Below are 21,697 nucleotides of genomic sequence, written 5' to 3' on the forward strand. Positions count from 1 at the left end.
ACTTTTTAATTCTTTGGTCAAATATTTATAAATAAATGAATATATATTTTTCTCATGTTCTAACATAAATTTAGTTATTAAAATTATAATCTTATAAATAAAACAATTTAAGGGAAAAAATCATGAAGATTTATGCAAATTCAACTTTTTTTTTTTAACATTAACTACCACCATGTTCAGGTTAAGTAAAAAACTATAACCAAAAGTTGAAAAGGGTGAGAAACCATGTTTTTAGGTTGTTGTCTAGAATGTTTATTGCATTTGAGGTTATGCTTAAGGTTGAGCATGATTTGATTAGGAATATATAGGTGGAGATAGGTCTTGGAGATCTAGTAGGTGAAAGGGCATGCTAGTAGCTACACAACTGAATCCTAGTTTGATCGCATGATGATGAAGGATGTGAAAATCGAGGAGTTCAGATTAAGGTTATTGATACTGGTGGTTGTGGGTGAAGGTAGTACCCAACGCTCGACAAATTTGATGAAGACCAAGGAGCAAGGTCGGATGTATAATAAAATTTATTATTTTTAAAATAAACTAAAAAAAGGAAAATTTTGAACCTGGTTTAAGTTTTGTTTGTGGGTTTTTAAAAAATTATTTATAAAAGTATTATTTTAATAAAAAAACTTCATGTATTTGCATGTATTTTTATAAAATCTTATGTACTTTTATTGAAAAAATGAACTTTTAAATGTATATCTTTTTAATTTTTAAAGTTTTATTATTTATTATTTTTCAATTTTAAGAAGTAAAACTAAATTGAAAAAATTGTAAAGTTTGGGGCTAAATTTGTTGAATTTTTAGAATTAGGACTAAATTGATAGAATTTGAAAACATTGGATGATACCGTTAAATGTAAATAATATTAATGACTAAAATAGAAAATTTTAAACAAAAGTGACCAAAATAGAAACAAACAAATAATTGGATGACTATTTTTATAATTTACCTGAAAAAATTATAGTTTTAACCACTTAATTTTTGAAAAAATTATTTAATAACCAAAATTTATTGAAACTATTACAAATAACATTTAATTTATTGAAATTTTAGCTTCAAACATTTTAATTAATTAAGATTAAATTGGATTATCAAATGTTACTATTTTTTTAATAATATGGTTGTAAATAAATGAAGTATTTTAACATGAAAAATACCCATTTCTTATTTTTTAAGAATTATGGCGTCACTGTATGGCTGTGTTGGTATGTGTGATTCGTAGTTCAACCTGCAGTTGCTATTGCCATTAACTGCTTTTGGGGTACATGTTCAACTAAGAAAGATTCCTTAAATTTCACAGGGCTTAGCATGCATCTTTTCTTTTATAGAAAAATGGTTTTCTGTATCAGTTTGAGATTGATAGGACTTCAAATTAATTGAATTTTTTGTATTTTCTTTTGCTGTTTGAGTGGCAGGTTTTAGAGTTAAGTAAGAATTGTGAGAGTTTTCTCTGCTTTCTCCTTTTCCAATACTCTTTTACAGGGTAGTTTAATTTGTGATTATGTTATTTCATTTCTGCCCCTCAATTTGGAAAATAAAAATGCACAAGTCTTATTCCCTTGTGTTTTTCAATCTACCATGATATTTCAGGGCATACAAGATAGTGAAAATAGCTTTTAGTACCCACTAAGTGCATCTATTGCTTCTAAATTTACACTGATACGAACAGACTATGCAACAAGGCAGTCACATTCTCCCATTTTGACTGACCTGGAGCATGTAGTGTTCATTTACACGCATGACACATGAAAGAAATATCTAATTCAGGTATTTGCACCCTCATAATGCTGAAGGTTAATATATCATGCCCGTTCGAGCCTGAATTCCAGCAATAACTAAGTAGGGGATAAATATGTTATTTATATATAATATCTGACAAATATATGTTTTATAATGCACAATGTGATGTTATCTTGTTCCCAAATTTTAGGATGCCCAACCCGTAGCAATGATGCTACTGATTGTTCTGTTGCTGCAGAAAAGGAAGGCTAGTTCACTATCCGAACCGTATCAGAAGAGCAAAACCTTGTAGAATTTGAGTGATTGGAGATGCTAAAGTTCCAGAACTTTCCTTTAGAAGAAACCAAGTTCTCTTCACACAGGAATTCCCAAGAAAACCATTTTTCAATCGTCCGATGAACGTCGTGTACGAGAACATGAGTCGTCGTCCCAGCTCTGGCTAACATGCTTGCAGTGTAGATAGTGGACATCCTGCCTGGTGCTTCTGGTGCGTCCCCAATTGGTCCGTCTACCACCACCACATCCCATTTAAGCTGATACACTTGTTTTGGTAAACTTCTCAATGCCAATTTGCAAGTTGATTGTTGGAGCAAACTAGTGGCAGGAACACAAGCAGGACTTTCCCTTGCATGCTTGAGCAGTTCGTATGCCTTCTTAGCTGGTACCTTGTACTCAACCTCATAAATATGAGTCCCATTAGAATCAGCATTGATTTCACTTATCTTGTAAGGGTCATCCTCCAGAAAAATAGTGATGCCACCTGCATTAATTGATGAGAGGTTGAGGTATTGGGGTTGAAGACCAAAAATAAGAAGGTTACAAGGTGCTTTACGCCTAATGAGATCGGAAAGAAACATGAACTCCTTGGGGGCTAGAAGAGTTGCATTGAGGGAGGTTTTATGTGAACCTATGTGTACCCCTGCTGCATTTGATGGAACTTTCTGTTCCACAGACGACGAGAAAGCAGCAGCTGGAGATGAAGAATGTGAAGTATTGATGGCAATTTTAACAAGTCTGAGTATAGAAAGGCATGCAAGGATGAAAACAAGCAGAGGGAGTAGTTTCTTTCCAGGGAACTTCATCATTCTAGCTGCTCTGCCAAATTGGGGGCTGTTTGAGGCTGCAGTACTAGAAAACTGAACCGAAGGAGTGATTTGAGGGGCAGGGGATTGAGATACTTAGGGTGGCATTTTCTTCCTTAGCTTTTTTGCCCTTTTTAGCACTTGACGGGCACTATATAACATCCTGCTTGCAAAGTAATTGTGGGGTTGTTATTATGTTATCAATCTTCAAATCATACTGCGCGAGGAAGAAAAAATGATTTTTGGTTTTATTTTGAAGTTTTATTCTCAGCTGTCAGCAAGTCACCTAATTGCTGTGGTTGCCACGTTGAGTTTTAGCAATTAAAGCTACTATCCGTATAAAAAAAGAATCATTAAGATTTGGTGTTTACATCATTTTTGCATAAATAAACACGGATTTGCCATTGTTTGATTGGTTTTGTCTTTATATCTTTCAACTGTTTTGGTACGAGTAATGGTTAAGTAGGCTCCCTCCAGTTGGTTGCCCCATCAGTTTCCATCATTCGCCTTGCTTATTTGGTACTGTTGCATATTCCGTGTAAAACTGTACAGGTTTTTGGTAAGAGTGGGCAATTCCTACATTTATTTTGTATTTTTGTGTGCTTTGCCGATCTTATTTGAAGTATTTCATGTTTATCTAAATTTTTGTCCGTTAATATTTTGTTTCCCTTTTTTGTTATGCTTATGTTAGGTTAAAGGAATATATAAGTAATTATGTGTAGTGGTAATTATTTACTTCATCCCTTAATCATGTGGTTAAGGGTTTAATCCTCGCTCATGAGAATGGAGCACATTTCATCGTCAGCCGTTTATCTATTTGGAGAACACTCATGGCAATGGGATTAGTCACTGCTATCGGCAAAAAAAAAGGATATATACACTCCTAATAATTTTCAAAAAATCAATTAAGCCCCTATACTTTTTTCACTCAATTGAGTCTCTAAACTTCAAAATTACAATCAATTAAATCATTTTATCATTAAAGGCCAATTGCTGCCATTTTGGCGATTGTTTTTGCCACATGGCACATTAGGATTATGCTATGTGGCAGAATATGATGCTTTATACTTAAAAAACTATAAATAAATTATAAAAATATTAAAAATAAAAAACCAGTTAAGCCCTCAACAAAATTTAGCATCCAATTGAGCCCTTAAAGGATGAAAAATGAATCAATTAAGCCCCTCGATTATCTTTTACCAGGTTTGACCTTTAAGTTTCACTGACATGGCTGATAGATCAATCAGACGATGCATGTGGCAATCACGTGTACATCATGTTAATGTGGCAAAATGTTACATCATCAAATATTTTTAAAAATTAAAAAATCCTAAAAAATTATTTTAAAAAAATTATTTTAAAATCACATCTAAGATTGATACATGCACAGATAGGATGAAAATTATTAAAGTTAATTCAACAAAGCTGCCACTTTTTAATTTTGGAATATCAATCGACTTGGGATGAAGTTTTGGATGGGATCTAAGCATTTCTGGATTGAGATGTCTGCATAGCTTTGAAACACACTTTGGATCACTCGATTCCAAGTCTGGGAGCTCAAGTTATAATCATTTTATTGAAGACTGCACAAGCAGAATTGTTAGACGGGATTATTACGAAAAATTATGAGTTTTTGACTTTAATTTGAGTTTAAATTTGGGTTTGATTTTTAGGCTTAATTTTTATTATATATGAGTCTAATATTTTATTTTTTAGGTTTTATTATTTTATTATTTATTTATTCCAAAATTTAGGATATTTTAAGTGTTTAAAGTTGGTTAGGAGTTTTATATTTTTAGTCAATATGAAAGTTTAGTTTTACTAAAACTACTTATTTTTAGATTAATTAGAGTTTCATCATACTTGAAAGTTTCTTGTTTAGGAGTTTCATTCATTAATAAAATTTTCAACTCCGAGAGTCATTTTCTTTCGTGCAAGATTGCTTTCTTGTGATTTTTAGAAGATATTTTTCTTCTCGATTTTCTTCAATGAGTCGTAGAAATTCATTCTTTATCATTCAATTTGCTAATGATTATTTTTTATTGGGCAAATTAGAGCCATTAATTGAATTTATTGATGCTTATATTTCAGAGGGTTCGGTTGGACAACTATCTTCTATCCATATATTTGGTTTATTCAATCCATCTTCCACTTTTAATTTTTTGTTTATTTATTTATTGTTTTGAATATTTATTATTTGTTCTTAAATTTGTTCTTTTAGTTTTCTTTGTTTTCATAAATCTGTTTATCTTCTTTTTTTTAAGTCAAATCCAAATCCTATCGTGTCAAAACAATATTTGTTCATTGCCCCTATCAATGATGCACCTGGAGACCTATCTGTCCAGGTGCATCCTAGATGTAATTTTTTAAATAATTATTAAAAAATTATAGAAAATTTTTTAAAAATTTTTGGTAAAAAAATTATTAATAATTATAAGAAATTATTAAATTTATTTTAAAATGAAAAAATATTTAAAATTTATTAAAAATCAAGCTTGGAATGAACTTGGACAACAAATTGTCTGGGCTCAAATACGTCTGGACAACCACTGTCCAAGTTCATTCTAGGTGTGGCTTTTAATAATTGTTAAACTTTTTTATTAAATTTAATAAATTTTTATAACTTATTTTTATATTAATTTTAATAAGTTTCCCATAATTTATACATAAATATTTTGTAATTTTATAGTAACTATTTAAAAAATCACAATTAGGATGAACTTGAACAAGCATTTGTTTAGGTTTAAATGAATCTAGACAGTTTTTTGTCCAAGTTTATTCTAGATGTGATTTTTAAATAATTTTTAAAAAAAAATATTTTTTATGATTTTTATTTTTTAAAATATACTTGGTGATGTAATAAAATGTCATGTCAGTATGATGTACACATAACTACTATGTGTTGTACGATTGCTCTATCAGCCTAATCAACGAAACATAACAGTCAATTTTGGTCTACGCTAATGGAGGGGCTTGATTGATTAAATTTTCATCTTTTAAGGGATCAATTGGGTGCTAAATTTTGTTGAGGGCTTAATTAATTTTTTTTATACTGAGGGATTTTTTTATTGATAAGCCTAAAAATTACAAAAATATATAAAAGTGAAAAATTAAAAATATTATAAATGACTCAAAAATTTTAAAAACTATTAAAATAAAAATTATAAAAATTATATGAATTAAAAATAAAAATTTAAAAATTTGGAAAATTTTCAAATATAGAAAATTATTAAAATATTAAAAATATATAAAAGTGTAAATAATCATAATTTTTTAGAAAATTATATAAAATTAAAATAATTATTACAAATTATTCAAAATAACTCAAATAAATAATACAAAAATACAAAAAAAATGATATAAAATTACAAAAAAATTTAAAATTTACATCTTTATATACAACCTCGGTTGTCACTTGAGTTCTTAACCTATTTTTCTACCTTAATTTGCATTTCAAAATCTACCACTAACAATGGACAATGAAGGTGCAAGCTTTGAGGAGGTTCACAATAATATGTGAACACAATAGATAACTTCAAGGGATAAATGATGGTTAGTGTGCAAAAAATTGTTTATATATATATATATATATATATATATATATATATTCATATGTTTTAGTTTGTTTTATAATTTTTATGCTTTTAATAATATTTTTAAATTTTATTAAAGTTTAATATTTTTGTAATTTTAAATTACTTTTTCATAATTCATGTAATTTTATAATTTTATAAATTTTTACACTTTTTATATTTTATAATATTTTTAATTATTTTTGCACTTTTATATATTTTTATAGTTTTTGTAATTTGTAATTTTTATTATTATTTTAAATATTTTTATGATTTTAAGTATAAAACATCATATTTTGTCTTGTGGTACAATCCTAGAGTATCATGTGGTAAAACAACTCCAAAAAATAACAATGACCCTTTTACGGTTGATCGTTAACTTTAATAATTATAAGGCTTAATTAATTGTAATTTTGAAGTTCAAGAGTTTAATTGAGTGAAAAAGTATAGGAACTTAATTGACTTTTTGAAAAGTAGAGGGCTTATATACCCAATGTTATTTCTTGACGTTTTTAATTACTTTTTTATAGCATTATTGTGTAAAGAATCAAATATTATTAAATTTAATTTTTAGCTTATTGAATTGCCAAAGGTAAATGTCATTATTAGGGTTGGGACGAATTTAGAAAACTTTTAGTGGGTGAAAATTAAATTATAATATTTTAAGAAGTTAAAGTATAATTGTTAAAGTATCTAATTTTTAAATTATTTGTGATTTTTCTTGAATTATTCTATTTATGTTTTTCATTACATTATTTATACTTATATTTTTTTATTGTTGTAGGAATAATTTGAGAAAAAGGAACTTAAACTTTATTTTTGATAAGTTTTTATAATTTAGATTTTTAATATAGTACAATTTTAATATTTTAGCCATAACTTGAGGTATAGGCCTCTGTTTGGGCCCATAATATAACTACTAGCTAAAGTTATTGTATGACTCAAGCCCAAAAATGCTAGAAAGGCACCCAAAAACGGTATGAAAATTTGACACGAAAATTACCAAAAAACCTAGAAAAAATTTGCTTCATGTATTCAAGAACAATTTTGTATTTTCTCCATTAAATTATTTCTACCCTATAAATATACACTACTAGGGGATGAAGACATCTTCGCTTTGAACTTTATTTGATTTTGCATTTTATTTTCTTTATGGCTTGTTAAACTCTTTTTTTCTAGTTGAAGTAATATTTGGAATTTGATTATACAAGTTTGTGAGATCAAATTGCTTTGAATCTTTCTTTGCTGTATGGTGTTTACATGTCTTGATTTAATTACAATTGTTCAGTTTGTTAAATATTCAGTCAATATTTGATAGTTTAAAATAATTACTTTGTCAATTAAATAATTAGTCGATTGATTGATTTCTAACTATATGATTATTTGTGTAGTGTGAGTATGCGGTCTAACTTAAATAAACCTTGATTATGCATTTCTTAGTTACAGTTGAGTCTCTTTCGTTCTTAAGGATATTGATAAATTAAATTCCTAAACGATTGTTATAGGGTTGTTTGTCAATAAGGAAATAATTAATGACAATTATCTTGATTATCAAGAAAGTATGAAGAAATTAAGTTACTAAGTGATCATTGGTATCTATAACTAATTTATTAAAAAACATTGAAATTTATCTTTGCATCAATAATCAAACCTTTAATCAAACAGTGAATTTACTTTGACTATAATTTTATCTCATTGATTTTTCTAAAATTTTAATTATTGCTTTATTTGCTTTTTCCAAATCTTAATTTTAATTTTGAAGTTTTCTTTATTTTATTTGTTTTAGTTGAAGGAATAAAATTATTATAGATTTTTTGGATTCAACCCTACTTGTGGTTCCTACTAATTATGTTTTTTAAGTAAGTTTTATTTTTGGTAGCTTTGAGTACAAACGTGTCAATAAATTTATCATTTATTAATGGCTTAATAGTAAAAAAGCCCCTCAACAACAAATTTAAAATTTAATTAAGTCCTCATGAAAAATTTTGCACTCAACTAAGCCTTTAATGATGAAAAATTAATCAATTGAGCTCTTAAAAAGAAACAATTAATCAATTAAGCCTTCCGTTAACATTGACCAGGTATGACCATTAAGTTTTTTTAACTTGGCTGTTGGAGCAATTGGACGAAGATGCATGGCATGTATGTGTATATCATATCATGCTAATGTTTCTCACGTCAACAAATATTTTTAAAAAATAAAAAATCCTAAAAAATAAATGATTTTTGAAATAAGTATTTAAAATTTGATCCTAATATAACAAATTTATCTCATTTTTATGTAAATGTATAAATGTTGAGATCAAATTTGTTGAATTTTTTAGAATTAATGCCAAAATAACAAAATATGTAAATATTAAATACTAAATTTATTATTATACCAATCAAAATTATGTACAAGAAGGAAACACATTAACTCCGAGGGATTGTTTAAGGTGTTTTTTTTTTAAATGTCTGGATAGAAAAGCCGAACCGAAAAGTCCCGCTCGAAGATTTCGCATGGGCCGGTCAGCTCATTTAAGTAAAGAGGGAATTCATTCCTCCATTTTTAGGGTTTTTAAGCCGTAACCGATTGCCGCCAATAATCTTCCCGTTTCCTCTGGAAGTGTAAAAGCTATATCGACGGGGATGTCTAAATTGGAAGAGAAACCAGAAGCCGCACCGAACGATGCAGCGGATTATGAAGATGAGGAAGAAGACTTGTCGTGGTCATCCGATTCTGAAATCGTCGAGGCATTGGATTATTTGGATTCCAAGGTCGATGACGAGTCCATCGATAGTTCTTTCACGCTTGCGTCGAGGCGGCCTAACGCTCACGGCGGTGTTCACTCTAGGCCTAATTCGTCCGCTCTTCAACCTCTCTCCAACCGTAACCAGAAGTTCTCTAATCATATTCGAGCTTCCCCTTTAGAGGTAAAAATACATTGTCACGATCATTTAAGCTTATTATTATTGTTTTTTTTGTTTCTTCCAATTGGATTACTGAATGAATGGTGTAGGAGTGGGAAGGGAGGATAAATGTTGGAATGTCGAACACGGTTACAACTGCAATTCGTGAAAGTGTTCGTGAAATGGCCATTGGTAAAACTAAAACTACTGAGAAAGCTGATCGTGCAACTGTTGAGCAGGTGAAATACACGTAATTGATTGCTCTGAAGATTTTGATGATTTTTTCTTATTAGTTACTAGTGTTTTGGAAGATTGAGCTCATCATGAAGTTGTTCTGCAGGCTATTGATCCAAGAACTCGTATGGTTCTGTTTAAAATGCTTAACCGCGGTGTGTTTCATGATATCAATGGTTGCATTTCAACTGGAAAAGAAGTATGTAATGTGATGTTATTGTTAGATGTTAATTTTTCATGCTTCAGTTTGTAAAATCATTGTTTGATGAAATCACGTGATATTTAGTTTGTTCTTTGAACAGGCAAATGTATATCATGCAACAAAATCTGATGGTCAGGAACTAGCAATCAAAGTATATAAAACTTCTGTTTTGGTTTTCAAGTAAGTGGTGTTTTGATGAGATAATTAGACTTCAAACCTTTTCAGTTTTGTCCCAACATTATAGAACATTCCCCCTTTTAATCTGTTAAGAATTAGTGAAGAATTGGTGAGATGAGGGCACTGGATGTAAGCATAATTGTTCCTTTCCATTTGATGGTATTGTTTTCGGATGAATGTTCTTGATTTCATCATAGATGTTATCTTGCACTTGTGGTCTTCTATTCCATATTTGATGTAGCATATCACTTTGTGAGATCTGCTGTTGTATTTTATTTTTCTACAATATTAGATTCCGTGTTTTCATGCCAAAATTTTTGCATGTTAAAAATTGTAATCAATTGGTTTCTGATAATAACTCAAGGGATCGAGATCGATATGTACAAGGTGATTACCGGTTCAGATATGGTTATTGTAAGCACAATCCTAGAAAGATGGTGAAGACATGGGCTGAGAAAGAAATGAGGAATCTTATGAGGTAAAACAAAATTTTAATTATTTCCCGTTTACCTTTGATTCTGTGAACAGATATACATGACTAATTATGTGTGCATCATTTTGCTTGCTTTTTCATGAGTGGAGATGTTTGTTTTGAGTTGCAGGCTTAAGGCTGCAGGAATTAGATGCCCAACTCCATTACTTTTGAGACTTCATGTGCTGGTCATGGAATTCATAGGTAGTGTGAGTTTTTAATTATTATTGCTTTAATTCTCTTGAATAATCAGGACATAGAGAATGGTTTTACATTTTTTAATGCTTTTGTACGAGTTTTGGGTACTAACTGCTAAAACTATGTTACAGGAAAAGCTGGTTGGGCTGCGCCTCGTCTTAAAGATGCGGCATTATCTTTAGACAAGTTGCGTGAATGTTATGTGGAGGTGTGTCCTTATGTTAAGCTACGGTCACATTATTTTGAGCTACTCAAAAGTTTATAAGTTATATTACTGTAGTTTTCTTTCTTTTCTCTAAATGCTGGCTTCTTGGCTATTTTCCCCAGATGATAGTTGCAATGCGGACATTATACCAGAAATGCAAACTAGTGCATGGAGATCTCAGTGAATATAACATACTATATTATGAGGTGATGGCTAACTTTGTTCAATTCCTTGCAACTGAAAACAATTTTCTTTGTGCTTTGTTCTGGGTATCTTCTTAGCAAAAACTATAGGCAAAGAGGAAAAAGGGATCTCTAAGTTAACTTTAGTTCATTTGAAAATTTTCGACTTTACAGGGTCACTTATACATAATTGACGTCTCTCAAGCGGTTGATCTTGACCACCCACATGCCCTGGATTTCTTACGTGAAGATTGTATTCATGTTTCTGTAAGTTTATTTTCTCTCTTTAGAAATTTTTTGTTTATCACTTTTTCTTTTTGTATGATTAATATCTATTTATTGGAGGTGAGATTGTAACATTGAGTAACAGGGTGACTGTAAGAGTTAATCAGTCATTGCCTGGTGCAGGATTTCTTTAGAAAACATGGTGTAGCTGTCATGACAATTCGAGAGTTATTCGACTTCATAGTGGATCCAACTATCACGGATGGCTCTGTGGATAGTTATTTGGAAGAGGTTTGCCTTTTATATCTGAGTTCATACTTTTCCTATAAATTTAGAATGATCTCCATTTTCACGCTTCTACACTGATATCTTATTTCAGGTGCAGCAGAAGATTTTAGCAAGAGGAGACATGTCTGTGGAGGATGAAATTGCAGATTCTGTGTTTGTTCAGGTTTGTTGAATGATAATATAATAAAGCCTACTGTTCTATGGAGCGTATCTAAGTTCCTCCTTTTCTTAACAAAGGACTTTATGTCAGCCCTCCTGCTTCAGTTTATTACCAGCTTTTTTTAGATCTTCTGCTAAGATTCTTTTAATGTCATTCGACATTGAAGTCCACAAAAGACTTTCTGTAGTGTCTTCAGCTATTAATGCTTGCTCTAGAAGCTCCCTGTTTGCATACAGAATATTTTGAGAATTTATGATCTGCTTTTTGCAGTTAAATCATTACAATATCAAGATTTTGTTCATCTCCAAGGAGTGATAAATGTTCTAATTTGCTTTCGGGATGTATCAAAAATCAAGTTATTATATTTCTCAAACTGGGCTATATTACAGATTGAAAATTTCGGTTTTGAGGGGTTAAATCTATATTCTGAAAGGGAATGCATCATACTTGCAATAAAAGATAGAAGATCCGGTTGTCTAAATTATTTTGGTGAATATTAACTTCATGGTTATTTTGTTCCTTTTCTTCAGACTTATATTCCCAAGACATTGGATCATGTCAAGAATGTTGAGGAGGATGTAATACGGATAACCAGTGGCAAGGACACCGGAGACTTATATTATAAGACAATTACAGGACTAAAGGAGGCTCTCCCTAAAGATCAATCTTCACCAGTGGAGAAGCAGCAAGGGGATACCAACACAAGACCTGTAGAAGGGTCTATGGGAAATCCATCTGGCCATTCTAATTCTCAGGAGAGCGAGTCTGAAGCTGAGTCCCCATCTGGTTCTGAAACAGATGGGGATGAAGAGAACTTGAGTGGCTCAGAAGATAAGGGTCCGTTATCTGACAGGTCGGCACAAGTTGACAAGAAAGCTGCTAGAAAAGAGAATAAAAAGAAAGTCAAAGAGGAGAAGAGGGAGGCTCGAAAGACAAAAGTGCCAAAAGCCGTAAAGAAAAGAAAGAAGAAATTGGCCAAAGCCCACAAGACCAGGTAGTCTTCCTCCATTGAAGGCTTCAAACTTGGGTGAAAGCTTAAAAGGACAAAAGGTATTTTTGCAGAAGGCAAACTATGGAAGTTAAATCAACTCAGGTACAACTGTCTTATGGAGCACTGATAACTTGTTTTTCCCCTTTTTCACCATTAGCATCGATTTTGTAAATGATTATGCTTTGGTCACTCATGCATGCATTTATATGCAACTTTTACAGCCAAGGAATCTTATGCAATTCAATTTTTTCCACAATCAAACTTCAATTCATTACTTGTTATTATGTTTGCATTATATATTTATTTTTAAAGTAACTTTGTCCATTATTTGGGTCCCAATGTTCTAAATTTATTAAATAATTTTTGAAAGATTAAATATAGGTTTATGAATGTCAAAATTTCAATCAATTAAATTTTTTATCGTTAATGAAATTGTGTCATGAGGTAAAATCTGTTATTTTATATTTAAAATTATTAAAATATCATAAAAATAAAATAAAGTTATGAATTTAATATGCAATGTTAGGTTGAATTCAATATGCAATATGGATAATGAATTTTAATTTTGTTTTTATATTTAATTTTTACTTGATTTAATTTTCACAAATCAAAATATGACTATCAATATATTATTATTTTATATTTACATATTAAATACATAAATAATTATATTAATTTAATTAAAATAAATTGACATATTTATTTATTTTATTTAATAATCTAATATAAAAATAAATTGATGTTTATTTATTTAAATGTATGTAATTAACTAAAAAATGAAAATTTATGTGTACATTTGATTACAACCAAAGTTACATACTTATATTAAATTGATTTGATGTATTAATAAATTTGAGAATATATTGTTTATAGTCATCATCCGGGATAGAGGGCTGACCTAGCCTTAACCTGGACCGAGCTTTAGGCAAAAAAAATTCAAAGTTACCATCCGACCCGATCGGATCCATATACACCTCTACAGTGGGTGGTTTCAAGAACCCAAAGTGGTTGGTTCGCAGCCATCATGAACACAGGCCAAGACATCTCGGTAGTCCCTGGAAATGGTGAAAGAATCATACACATTTCCATCACTGCTTTTCTTGTATTCAAAGAGGAGAGATGAATGATTGTATGCAGTCAACTTCACGAAACCAAAATCTGAATCTTTGTATAGACTCCATGAAGTCTGGGTAGGACCAAACGCTGATAAATGGCTCCCTCCCCCACCAACCACTACGTGAATCGTTCCATTTACAGTACCTGAATAGTGTGATTTTCCCACATGCATGCACTGCCCCTGCATTTTTAGAAACATTAGAACTGTAAGAAGGTTGAAAACTTTGAACTTTGAATCTCAGAAGGAGACTGAAGGCCGGGTATAAAGGATCTGGTCTCAGATTCGAACTCCAACATTCCAACTTAGCCAAACTTATTGGACCCTATCGGGTGACTTTCAGACTTATATTTTGATTAAATGCCATGATGATAGGTTTTGGCCATACCTGGTAAACCGGGCAAGTTCTTTCATAGTTATGGATATGTCCAAAAAATGCAATGTCGACTTTGTACTTCTGCCAAAGTCCTTGCAAGCTTTCCCTTCCCATGGGCTCTCCAAATGAGGCATCTTTCCAATAACTTGAGGAATAACCAAGAACACGATGAGCAACAAATATCAACCAGGGCTGCTTTCTCCGGTCTGCCGACGCTAGGCACTTCTCTATGAACTTGTACTGCTCAGAACCTTCCCTCCAATCATGTTCACTGTCAGCTATACAGAAATGGAACATGCCATAGTCTGTTGAATACCTGTAAAGAACCGGTAATCTGATTTAAACAGATTCCTTTCAGGAGACTACAACATGCATACACGAAAGATGGTCTCGAATCTTGATGTTGCGTACAAACTTAGCTTCCATTAACAATTTATATTGTATTTCTGGTAAATTACTTACCAAAACTTAGCTCTGTTCTCAGCAGGAACATAAAACATGGTCTCAGCTATGACACCACATTCACCACCAGAATCGTTTCCGTCGTAGAACGACCCAGAGTTGGGAGCATCGCGTTCATGATTGCCGCTATACGAAAAGAAGTAATCTTAGTTAGGATCCAATATAAGCACTTTGTTAATAACTGCAAAGTAATTCTCAAGTGTTACAAAGAGTTCATGCTAATTGAGCATTGCAAACCTTGCAATCATATATGGCACAGTTGATGCAATGCGCTCAACCTGTGATGTGAACTGGTCCCACTGTGAGATATACCCATTTGCATATGTAATGTCCCCTATATGAAAAACTATGTCAATGTTTTTCAAGTCCTTGATTAGTTGATCCGTGGTGTTAAGTGATCCTGGCTGATAATTACTGTATTCGTTTGAACCATCTCGTTCGGCCTGAAACGTGTTAAAACAATTATAAAATCTCTTCATATTTTATGCACTATGCTGCAATTAAGTGCCAAATAACATGCAATACAGTTGAAATGATGATATTTGAGTTTTATACATTGAATGAGTTCTTTGATTACAATGGGAGGTTAGGAAGCAACAATTGAAAGTTGAATGTGGTTAGTTGAGAAGCATTTGTACCCAGGGGATAGAGGTTTTGTTACTATATTGCAGGACAAATGCAGTACTGGTACGCTCAATTTTTTTTTCTAAGTTCATATATTTGGAGGATTGTGCTTTCACCCATGTCTGAATATGTGTTGAATACAGATGTCAACATGGTACTTCAAGAAGAAAGATTGTATAAAACCAAGGCTTTGGTAAGAAAATGTAAATTGATTGTTCTTCGTTTTCCTACTTACTAGAAGGCATGCCAGATTTATTACCTTTCCCATATCTCCAAATATTACAACTCGCTGTAACGAATCCTGCCCTGGATATGGTGAAGATTTGAAAGAGTAGCTCTTGCTCCAGACATAAGAACCATCTACCAACTTATGGCCAAGCTTATAAGTGTACCTAAAAGCAAAAATAAACACAGTATTGGGAACACATTGCTCATTCATCATTTCTCTGAGAAAAGATGTTAATTGTGGTACATACACAGAGCTTGGCCACAAATCCTTTAGGAAACTTGTATGAATGAAACCAGGATCGCGCCAACCAACTGTTCGGGCTGGTGGAGCTGCATTTTATCATCAGAATGTTGTTAGATTCTGAATACCACTTGAAACATTCCAAACTAAGAATATAAACTAAATATAAGCTTCACTTAAACTTCGTTATATATTATATAGTTTCGATCTATGTCCATGTGAATTCTACCAATAAGTTTACAAATCTTTCACTTCCACAGTCAAGGAAAGATGTATTATACCACACATATCATTTTGATGAAATGTCAATGTTCCTGCAGGAGATCGAGTTTGGGATTCTCCTTTCATACCCCACTCAACGAAAGGTACAGCTTCGATAACATTATAGCCACTAGTCCAAGTCACTGTCATCTATATAAATTTGTAAGGGAATCAAGGTCAGACATGGATAAAGAGATGATTAGTCAGTGCAGGCCGTAGGACATGGATTGGTTTTTACCTTGACTTGATATCAAAGTCCAAAAATCATGAAAATCGACAGGAAGAAATAAACTTACTTCATTCCAAGATTTCCCTTGTGAAAGCCGTGGATAAAGTGGTGCCTTTGGGTTAGCAAAACTTATAACATTTGAAACAGCCACCAGTTTTGGCTGCAAGAAATGATCAGTCAAAGAACGGGTGAAATCTGCTAAAGCCAAGTCACAAGGAAGTTCACATGCGTAAGGCATACATCGGATAACCCGCCAGAAAATAATGCAAACGAAAAATCTTCCCGTTGATTGATCAATTGGAACTTTAATGAAGATTTGCCAGTCTTTTTGTAATCAGCATCGGAATCATTGGCATATTTGTACTGGAAACCACAGATTGTTTAAGGTGTATGGTCTCAATATTAGGCTGAAGAACAAAGAATGCTACATAGCAATAATACATACCTTTATTGGGGCTGAACATATACGAGGAAACTGTTCCATATCATCACTTGGTTGACAGATAGACGAGCTGCCATTAATGAATTCCTTTAGTCTACAAATCTAGAATTTGCAGATGAATAGAAGAAAATCTCTTATATGAATTTATTAAAAGAGAAGAATATGATGAACAAGTTTGAAAATTACCTGAAATTTGCTGGAGAGAAGACAGCAATCCAATCATCCTCAGAAGGTTTCGGACATTCAATTTCTACAGTTACCCAATCAGAATCTCCCCCCTAAAAGCAAACCAAGTTATAAGCAATTCTCAGCTGCTTAGAAGTTAGAACACCATGCTTCAGATTTTGAGCAAACCATGAATCTAAAATTATCGCCTATGTTGCTCCAACTCTTCATTCTTCTTGAAGTACCCATGTTGAACACTCATGTCTCACACATATTCAGGCATGTGAATAAGGATATGACACTCCAAACACTCACATAATGCATGGAAAAACTTTTAAAAGAATTGAACATGCTCATGTGAGACACATAAGACAATCCGAATAGCAAAACTATCACCCCATAAAACATCAGAAATTCTTGCATTAGTTGAGTTAGTAAGGGTGTGGCAACCAGTTGGTAAAATGAAGTTGTGATTTTGATTGAGGTCTTAGGTTCAAAATCAAACTATTCCAAATAGAACTTGGGAAAGGAGAGTGGGTCGAGAAGATTGGCATTCATCAATCAGTGCATTTAGTATAGATCTCAACATCTCTTGTAACAAGTTAACTTTGCTACTCTTGAATCTTAATGAAAGCAGATTCAAACTTAAAAGAGCTAAATTTGTATTAGATTGAAAATTTGAAATAGAACATCTAGAGCAGAAAGTAAAACTATAAAGACCGAGCTAGATTTTACCTTCGTCCCAAGAACAAGCGGGTGTGCTTTAACAGAAGCATTTTCATGAAGTGCATAGACTGCTTTATGGATGGCAATCTTGGACAATGGCTGGACGCCATCGCCATTCCCAGCATGAACCACTGCTGCAGTTCCTGAACCAAATTTCAAACACTGCGATAAGATCGACATTAATAGGAAAAGATATTCCATAGATAAGAAGCTCAAGCTCCTCATTTTCTCAGCTATCTCTTTTGGGAGTGACCAAAATGGTCGAAACCCACTACTTAAAATTCAAAATCCCTGAATATGACCACACACAAAAAAGGGGGATTGAAATAAAAGATAAGCCGGCAATTATATATTATGAATAATTATTGTTACATTAACTAAGCTTTAGTTTTGTCGATTTGTGCCCACAGTTTTCCGTTGAAAATAAGAACTGCCTGCTTTTTTTGCCAAAGACTTAAGGGATTAAATATCCAATTTCTTCACCTAAAGTCCGCATTAGAGTTGTAAATGAAGCAATTTCCTAGAACAAAAACAGCAGTTTGATAAGAGCTAACCTTCCAATAAATGATAAATAATTTAGATAAAATGAAATTGACTGATTGCCTACAAAAATAGAGCTTCTGCAGTCCATAGCTGCTCTGAACTCAGAAAAGTTAAAAAGAAAAACACTGGAAGTTGAGAGGGTGCTTCGATTTTTTATTTTCTTTCTTTTCCTTTGCAAGCCAAACGAAAGGTAAGTTTCAGTCAGACTTCAAAAACATTAACGTGGATGTAAAGTGTAGGGACTAATGAATGAACAAATTATCCCTCTTCGCTTTTCTAACAACTAGAAAAAATCGGAGGGAAATAGCGGTACTGGAGCGGGAGCATATATCATTCACTTAATGCTCAGTTCAAACCCTACTGTTTTCCCACTTTTGTTTCTGTTACCCCATTTTTAGCTTTTTTTTTTAACTATGTTAAAAAACGGTTGTATGTCACGCTAATCAGAATGTGTCAACCGATCATAATGTTCACCATTGGCCGGACGTTGATCGACATTGATTTTTTGTTGATTATTATTGACTGGCCATTTAACCATTGTTGATAATCTACTGATTCTATTAGAACATATCTTTCTTCTTCTTCCTCTTCCTTAAGTGATATATACTGAAACCTTTCTTTAATCTGAATGTATCCTACTTCGGTGATCTAGAGGCTAAGGTTCTTTTATGATCTTCGTATCATGATAAGTATTTCAATTCTGCATGTTAAGGGATGAATGAGTAAATTTGTATTAGGTAATTGAATAACGAGACTTTAAGTATAAGGTTTCTGCATGGGATTGTTAGCGATTGAAATGATAAGTAATTTGTATGTACAAGAGTATTAATGGTGAAATTATGATTCTAAGCAGTAGTTGCTACTGGTTCATGATAGATATCTGAATTTGGAGCTTTGAACTGCAGTAAGTGAGAATCATGTGAGTTCTATGTTGATTCCTGCATGCATACTATTCATATTATGAGTCATCTGTAGGAAATTTATTGAAATATGGATCCAAAGTCATGACAAGTATAGTATGGGATGATTGGTACGAGTATTGAAACATTGATGTATGATTGAGTATGTATATGTCTGAAATGTATGCTATGAGATGTGAGTTTTCTGATTGGGTGTGTGTCAGTGAAGTAAAAGGTTGAATTTAGATTGTGTCAATGCATGAAGAGTTAGTTAAGAGAGTTTGTGTTTGTTCATCACGGTGATGTCTGATGGAGTTTGTCGGGACTGAAAACACGAACTCTAATATGAACTTTGAAGGAAAAGTCCATGGCCATGACACCCTCTGAATAAGATCCATGGAATGGTGATTACCCAATGAGGTTCTTTGCGTGTCCCAAGACGATGATGGGAAAACCTCACGTAATGTGAGTTTAGGCAAATCCATATCGTAAACATGACAACTAAGAATAGCTTTTGTGGCAAACTATGAAAGAATAGCTTTTGTGGCGAAATCTGAAAGGAATGCCTTTATGACAAATTCTAAGTGGAACGCCTTGGTGGCGTACTCAATATGATTACTTGTATGGTGTATTCTGCTAAGTCTATATAGAGTGAATTGTTTGGAAAATTTGGTAAGCTATGGATCTAAATATTTGTCTTCATGGAAAGATATGAGTAAATTCTAGTAAATCTGTATTAAGTATGACCAATATAAGGTGTTAATATGCTCTGGAATAAAAGTTGAATAAAGTCCTAAAGGTATTCTTCATAATTAAATATGAATACGAAAGTATCTACCATAATGAAATGTGAATATGAAAAGTAAGCGGTATTATATCTTTTTCTAAAATTATTCTGAATCTGAATTAATGTTATTTTAGATTATGAGATTTTTATAAAGTATGATATGAAGTACATTTGGATGATATACACAGTGAATTATCTGTATGGACATGGGTACAGAACTGGATCAAGGTAAGCTTAAGTGTGAACCAATAGTATGAAATTCTATAAGGTATCTGCCATATGTATGTATCCGCCCAAGATAATGTCAGTGAGAAATTGTTTGAAATGAGAGTATGGGTTAATGTATGGGTTGATTGGAAGTGGTTTCTAAGGGTATATTCTGTTAAGAAAGTATTATGGGACAAGAGAATTATGAAACTTTTGGAAGGATTCTCCAGTTATTAGATATGAAAGATTGAGCATAATAAGGGTGTGATAACTGGTGTATAAAGGAATGATAACACTGTGATGGTATCAGTCGAAGCAAGTGGTGCAGAATATGGTTGACTCATAGCAATTCATACAAGATTGCAAAACGCCTATAAATGTATAGTCATAGTGAGTTCGCTAAGTACTCAAACTTATAAAGTTTGTTATTGTTTTTCAGGTATGTTGAAAAGAGACTTTGCCTGAAGAGACAACATTAGGAGTACGCCAAGTTGGTAGAGGAGTGGGCTATTATGTATACAGTGGATATGTGGCATAGCCTTGAAATGTATTTAAGTCTGTCTTGAAATATTTTCTAACTTGTAAAGATCTGTATCAAATATGATGTAATAAGTTATTTAACATATATTTCATTTTAAATTTCCAAATTTTGAGTTTTTCTTATGAAACTACAAATAACAGTTTTAAAATAAATGAAAAATTGTAAACTATTTTTGGTTAAATGTTTGTATCGTTTAGTAACACTCAATATTTGAACCCGGTGAATTAGGTCGAGTTTAGGGCATTACAACTACTACAGTCTTCCTCGTAAATTTCATGTCTTCACAGCCTCGGAGCACTAGGGCTCACTATTATTGCCGTGGTCCTTACCCTTGTCACAGTGTCCCTAAAGAAGGCTTCCAATGCATACAACTCCAGTCTTAGGAGCTCAACGAAATCCATGCCCTCTCTGGACTAGATTTATCTACTACTTTCCCGTATATTTGGGTGGCTTTGTTGGCCATTCGGCTTTGGCATCCACTTCCTCTTAAGAGAACCTAGTTTGGCTTGTTAAACCCTTCGGCTAACCCCTATTTCCATTACATGTACACAACTGCGTACTTTCTCATACTTGTTTACTTTGCATGGAATCCGTAACTTTCCTAGCAGACTGGTTTGTGCGTATACTACGAATACCCCTTTTTCCTAGGGAGCTTCTTTTCTTTCCACCTTATTTGGGTTGAGACATAACCTTGGCTTCCCCTTGTCTAGTGTCCCAACGGACTTCCCCATATTTAGTGTCCTAACAGACCTTATTTTGTCTAGTGTCTCGACAAACCTCCCTTTGTTTAGTCTCTTGGCGGACTTTCCCATGTTTAGTGTCCCGACATACCTTCCTTTGTCTAGTGTCCTTGTGGACTAACTATGATGTCGTAGCATCTTTCAGCTATGGCCTTACATAATATAACCCCATGTTTACCGTCTCGGCGGACTATAGAAGGATGCCGTTATGTCTTTTAATTATGATTTTATTCTTATTTAGCCATTTTGATGTGCTTTCATATGATACCATAGCATTTTTCAATCATGGTCTTACTAATTCCCGTCATGATGCTATAGCGTCTTTCAGCTATAATCTTACTCATTTTTATCCTGATGCCATAGCATCTTTCAGCTATGGTTTTACTCATTTTAGGCAAATAGCCTCCAAGCGGTCTCAAGGCCTAGCCATTATCTTTTATTCACTCTCCACGTCGCTTTCCATCCATTCCTCCATTCGATGTCCTGTACCTTGAT

At 32.6% G+C, this 21,697-nt stretch overlaps 3 protein-coding genes across 5 annotated transcripts; 1 reads left to right on the forward strand and 2 right to left on the reverse strand.

Annotated features, from left to right (window-relative positions):
* Positions 1 to 1,526: 1,526 nt before the first annotated feature.
* On the reverse strand, positions 1,527 to 3,008 carry LOC105789669 (protein IRREGULAR XYLEM 15). Its single transcript, XM_012617036.2, has one exon. The coding sequence runs from the start codon at positions 2,823 to 2,825 to the stop codon at positions 1,989 to 1,991; it is 837 nt and encodes a 278-aa protein (XP_012472490.2). The 5' UTR covers positions 2,826 to 3,008; the 3' UTR covers positions 1,527 to 1,988.
* A 5,861-nt stretch (positions 3,009 to 8,869) lies between these two features.
* On the forward strand, positions 8,870 to 12,898 carry LOC105788684 (uncharacterized). Its single transcript, XM_012615683.2, has 12 exons — positions 8,870 to 9,307; positions 9,394 to 9,522; positions 9,624 to 9,716; positions 9,820 to 9,899; positions 10,261 to 10,374; positions 10,499 to 10,572; positions 10,698 to 10,774; positions 10,894 to 10,977; positions 11,128 to 11,220; positions 11,362 to 11,469; positions 11,558 to 11,629; positions 12,157 to 12,898. The coding sequence occupies exons 1-12, from the start codon at positions 9,023 to 9,025 to the stop codon at positions 12,622 to 12,624; spliced, it is 1,677 nt and encodes a 558-aa protein (XP_012471137.1). The 5' UTR covers positions 8,870 to 9,022; the 3' UTR covers positions 12,625 to 12,898.
* Positions 12,899 to 13,359: 461 nt separating this feature from the next.
* Positions 13,360 to 18,388, reverse strand: LOC105788685 (probable inactive purple acid phosphatase 27). Of its 3 annotated transcripts, XM_052627484.1 has the most exons (14): positions 18,093 to 18,388; positions 17,858 to 18,005; positions 17,495 to 17,628; positions 16,781 to 16,872; positions 16,598 to 16,664; positions 16,393 to 16,515; positions 16,220 to 16,312; positions 15,944 to 16,073; positions 15,670 to 15,751; positions 15,453 to 15,585; positions 14,807 to 15,012; positions 14,570 to 14,695; positions 14,120 to 14,423; positions 13,360 to 13,914 (listed from the first exon to the last, which is right to left on the reverse strand). In XM_052627484.1, the coding sequence occupies exons 5-14, from the start codon at positions 16,634 to 16,636 to the stop codon at positions 13,609 to 13,611; spliced, it is 1,542 nt and encodes a 513-aa protein (XP_052483444.1). In that variant the 5' UTR covers positions 16,637 to 16,664; positions 16,781 to 16,872; positions 17,495 to 17,628; positions 17,858 to 18,005; positions 18,093 to 18,388; the 3' UTR covers positions 13,360 to 13,608. The 3 variants fall into 3 exon arrangements, with proteins under 3 accessions (XP_052483444.1, XP_052483443.1, XP_012471139.1); XM_052627483.1 differs by lacking the exon at positions 17,858 to 18,005 and having other exon boundaries at positions 18,040 to 18,388; XM_012615685.2 differs by lacking the exons at positions 17,858 to 18,005; positions 18,093 to 18,388 and having other exon boundaries at positions 17,495 to 17,831.
* Positions 18,389 to 21,697: the final 3,309 nt, after the last annotated feature.

This window comes from Gossypium raimondii, chromosome 2 (genome assembly GCF_025698545.1).
Source record: "Gossypium raimondii isolate GPD5lz chromosome 2, ASM2569854v1, whole genome shotgun sequence".
NCBI classification, from domain to species: Eukaryota; Viridiplantae; Streptophyta; class Magnoliopsida; order Malvales; family Malvaceae; genus Gossypium; species Gossypium raimondii.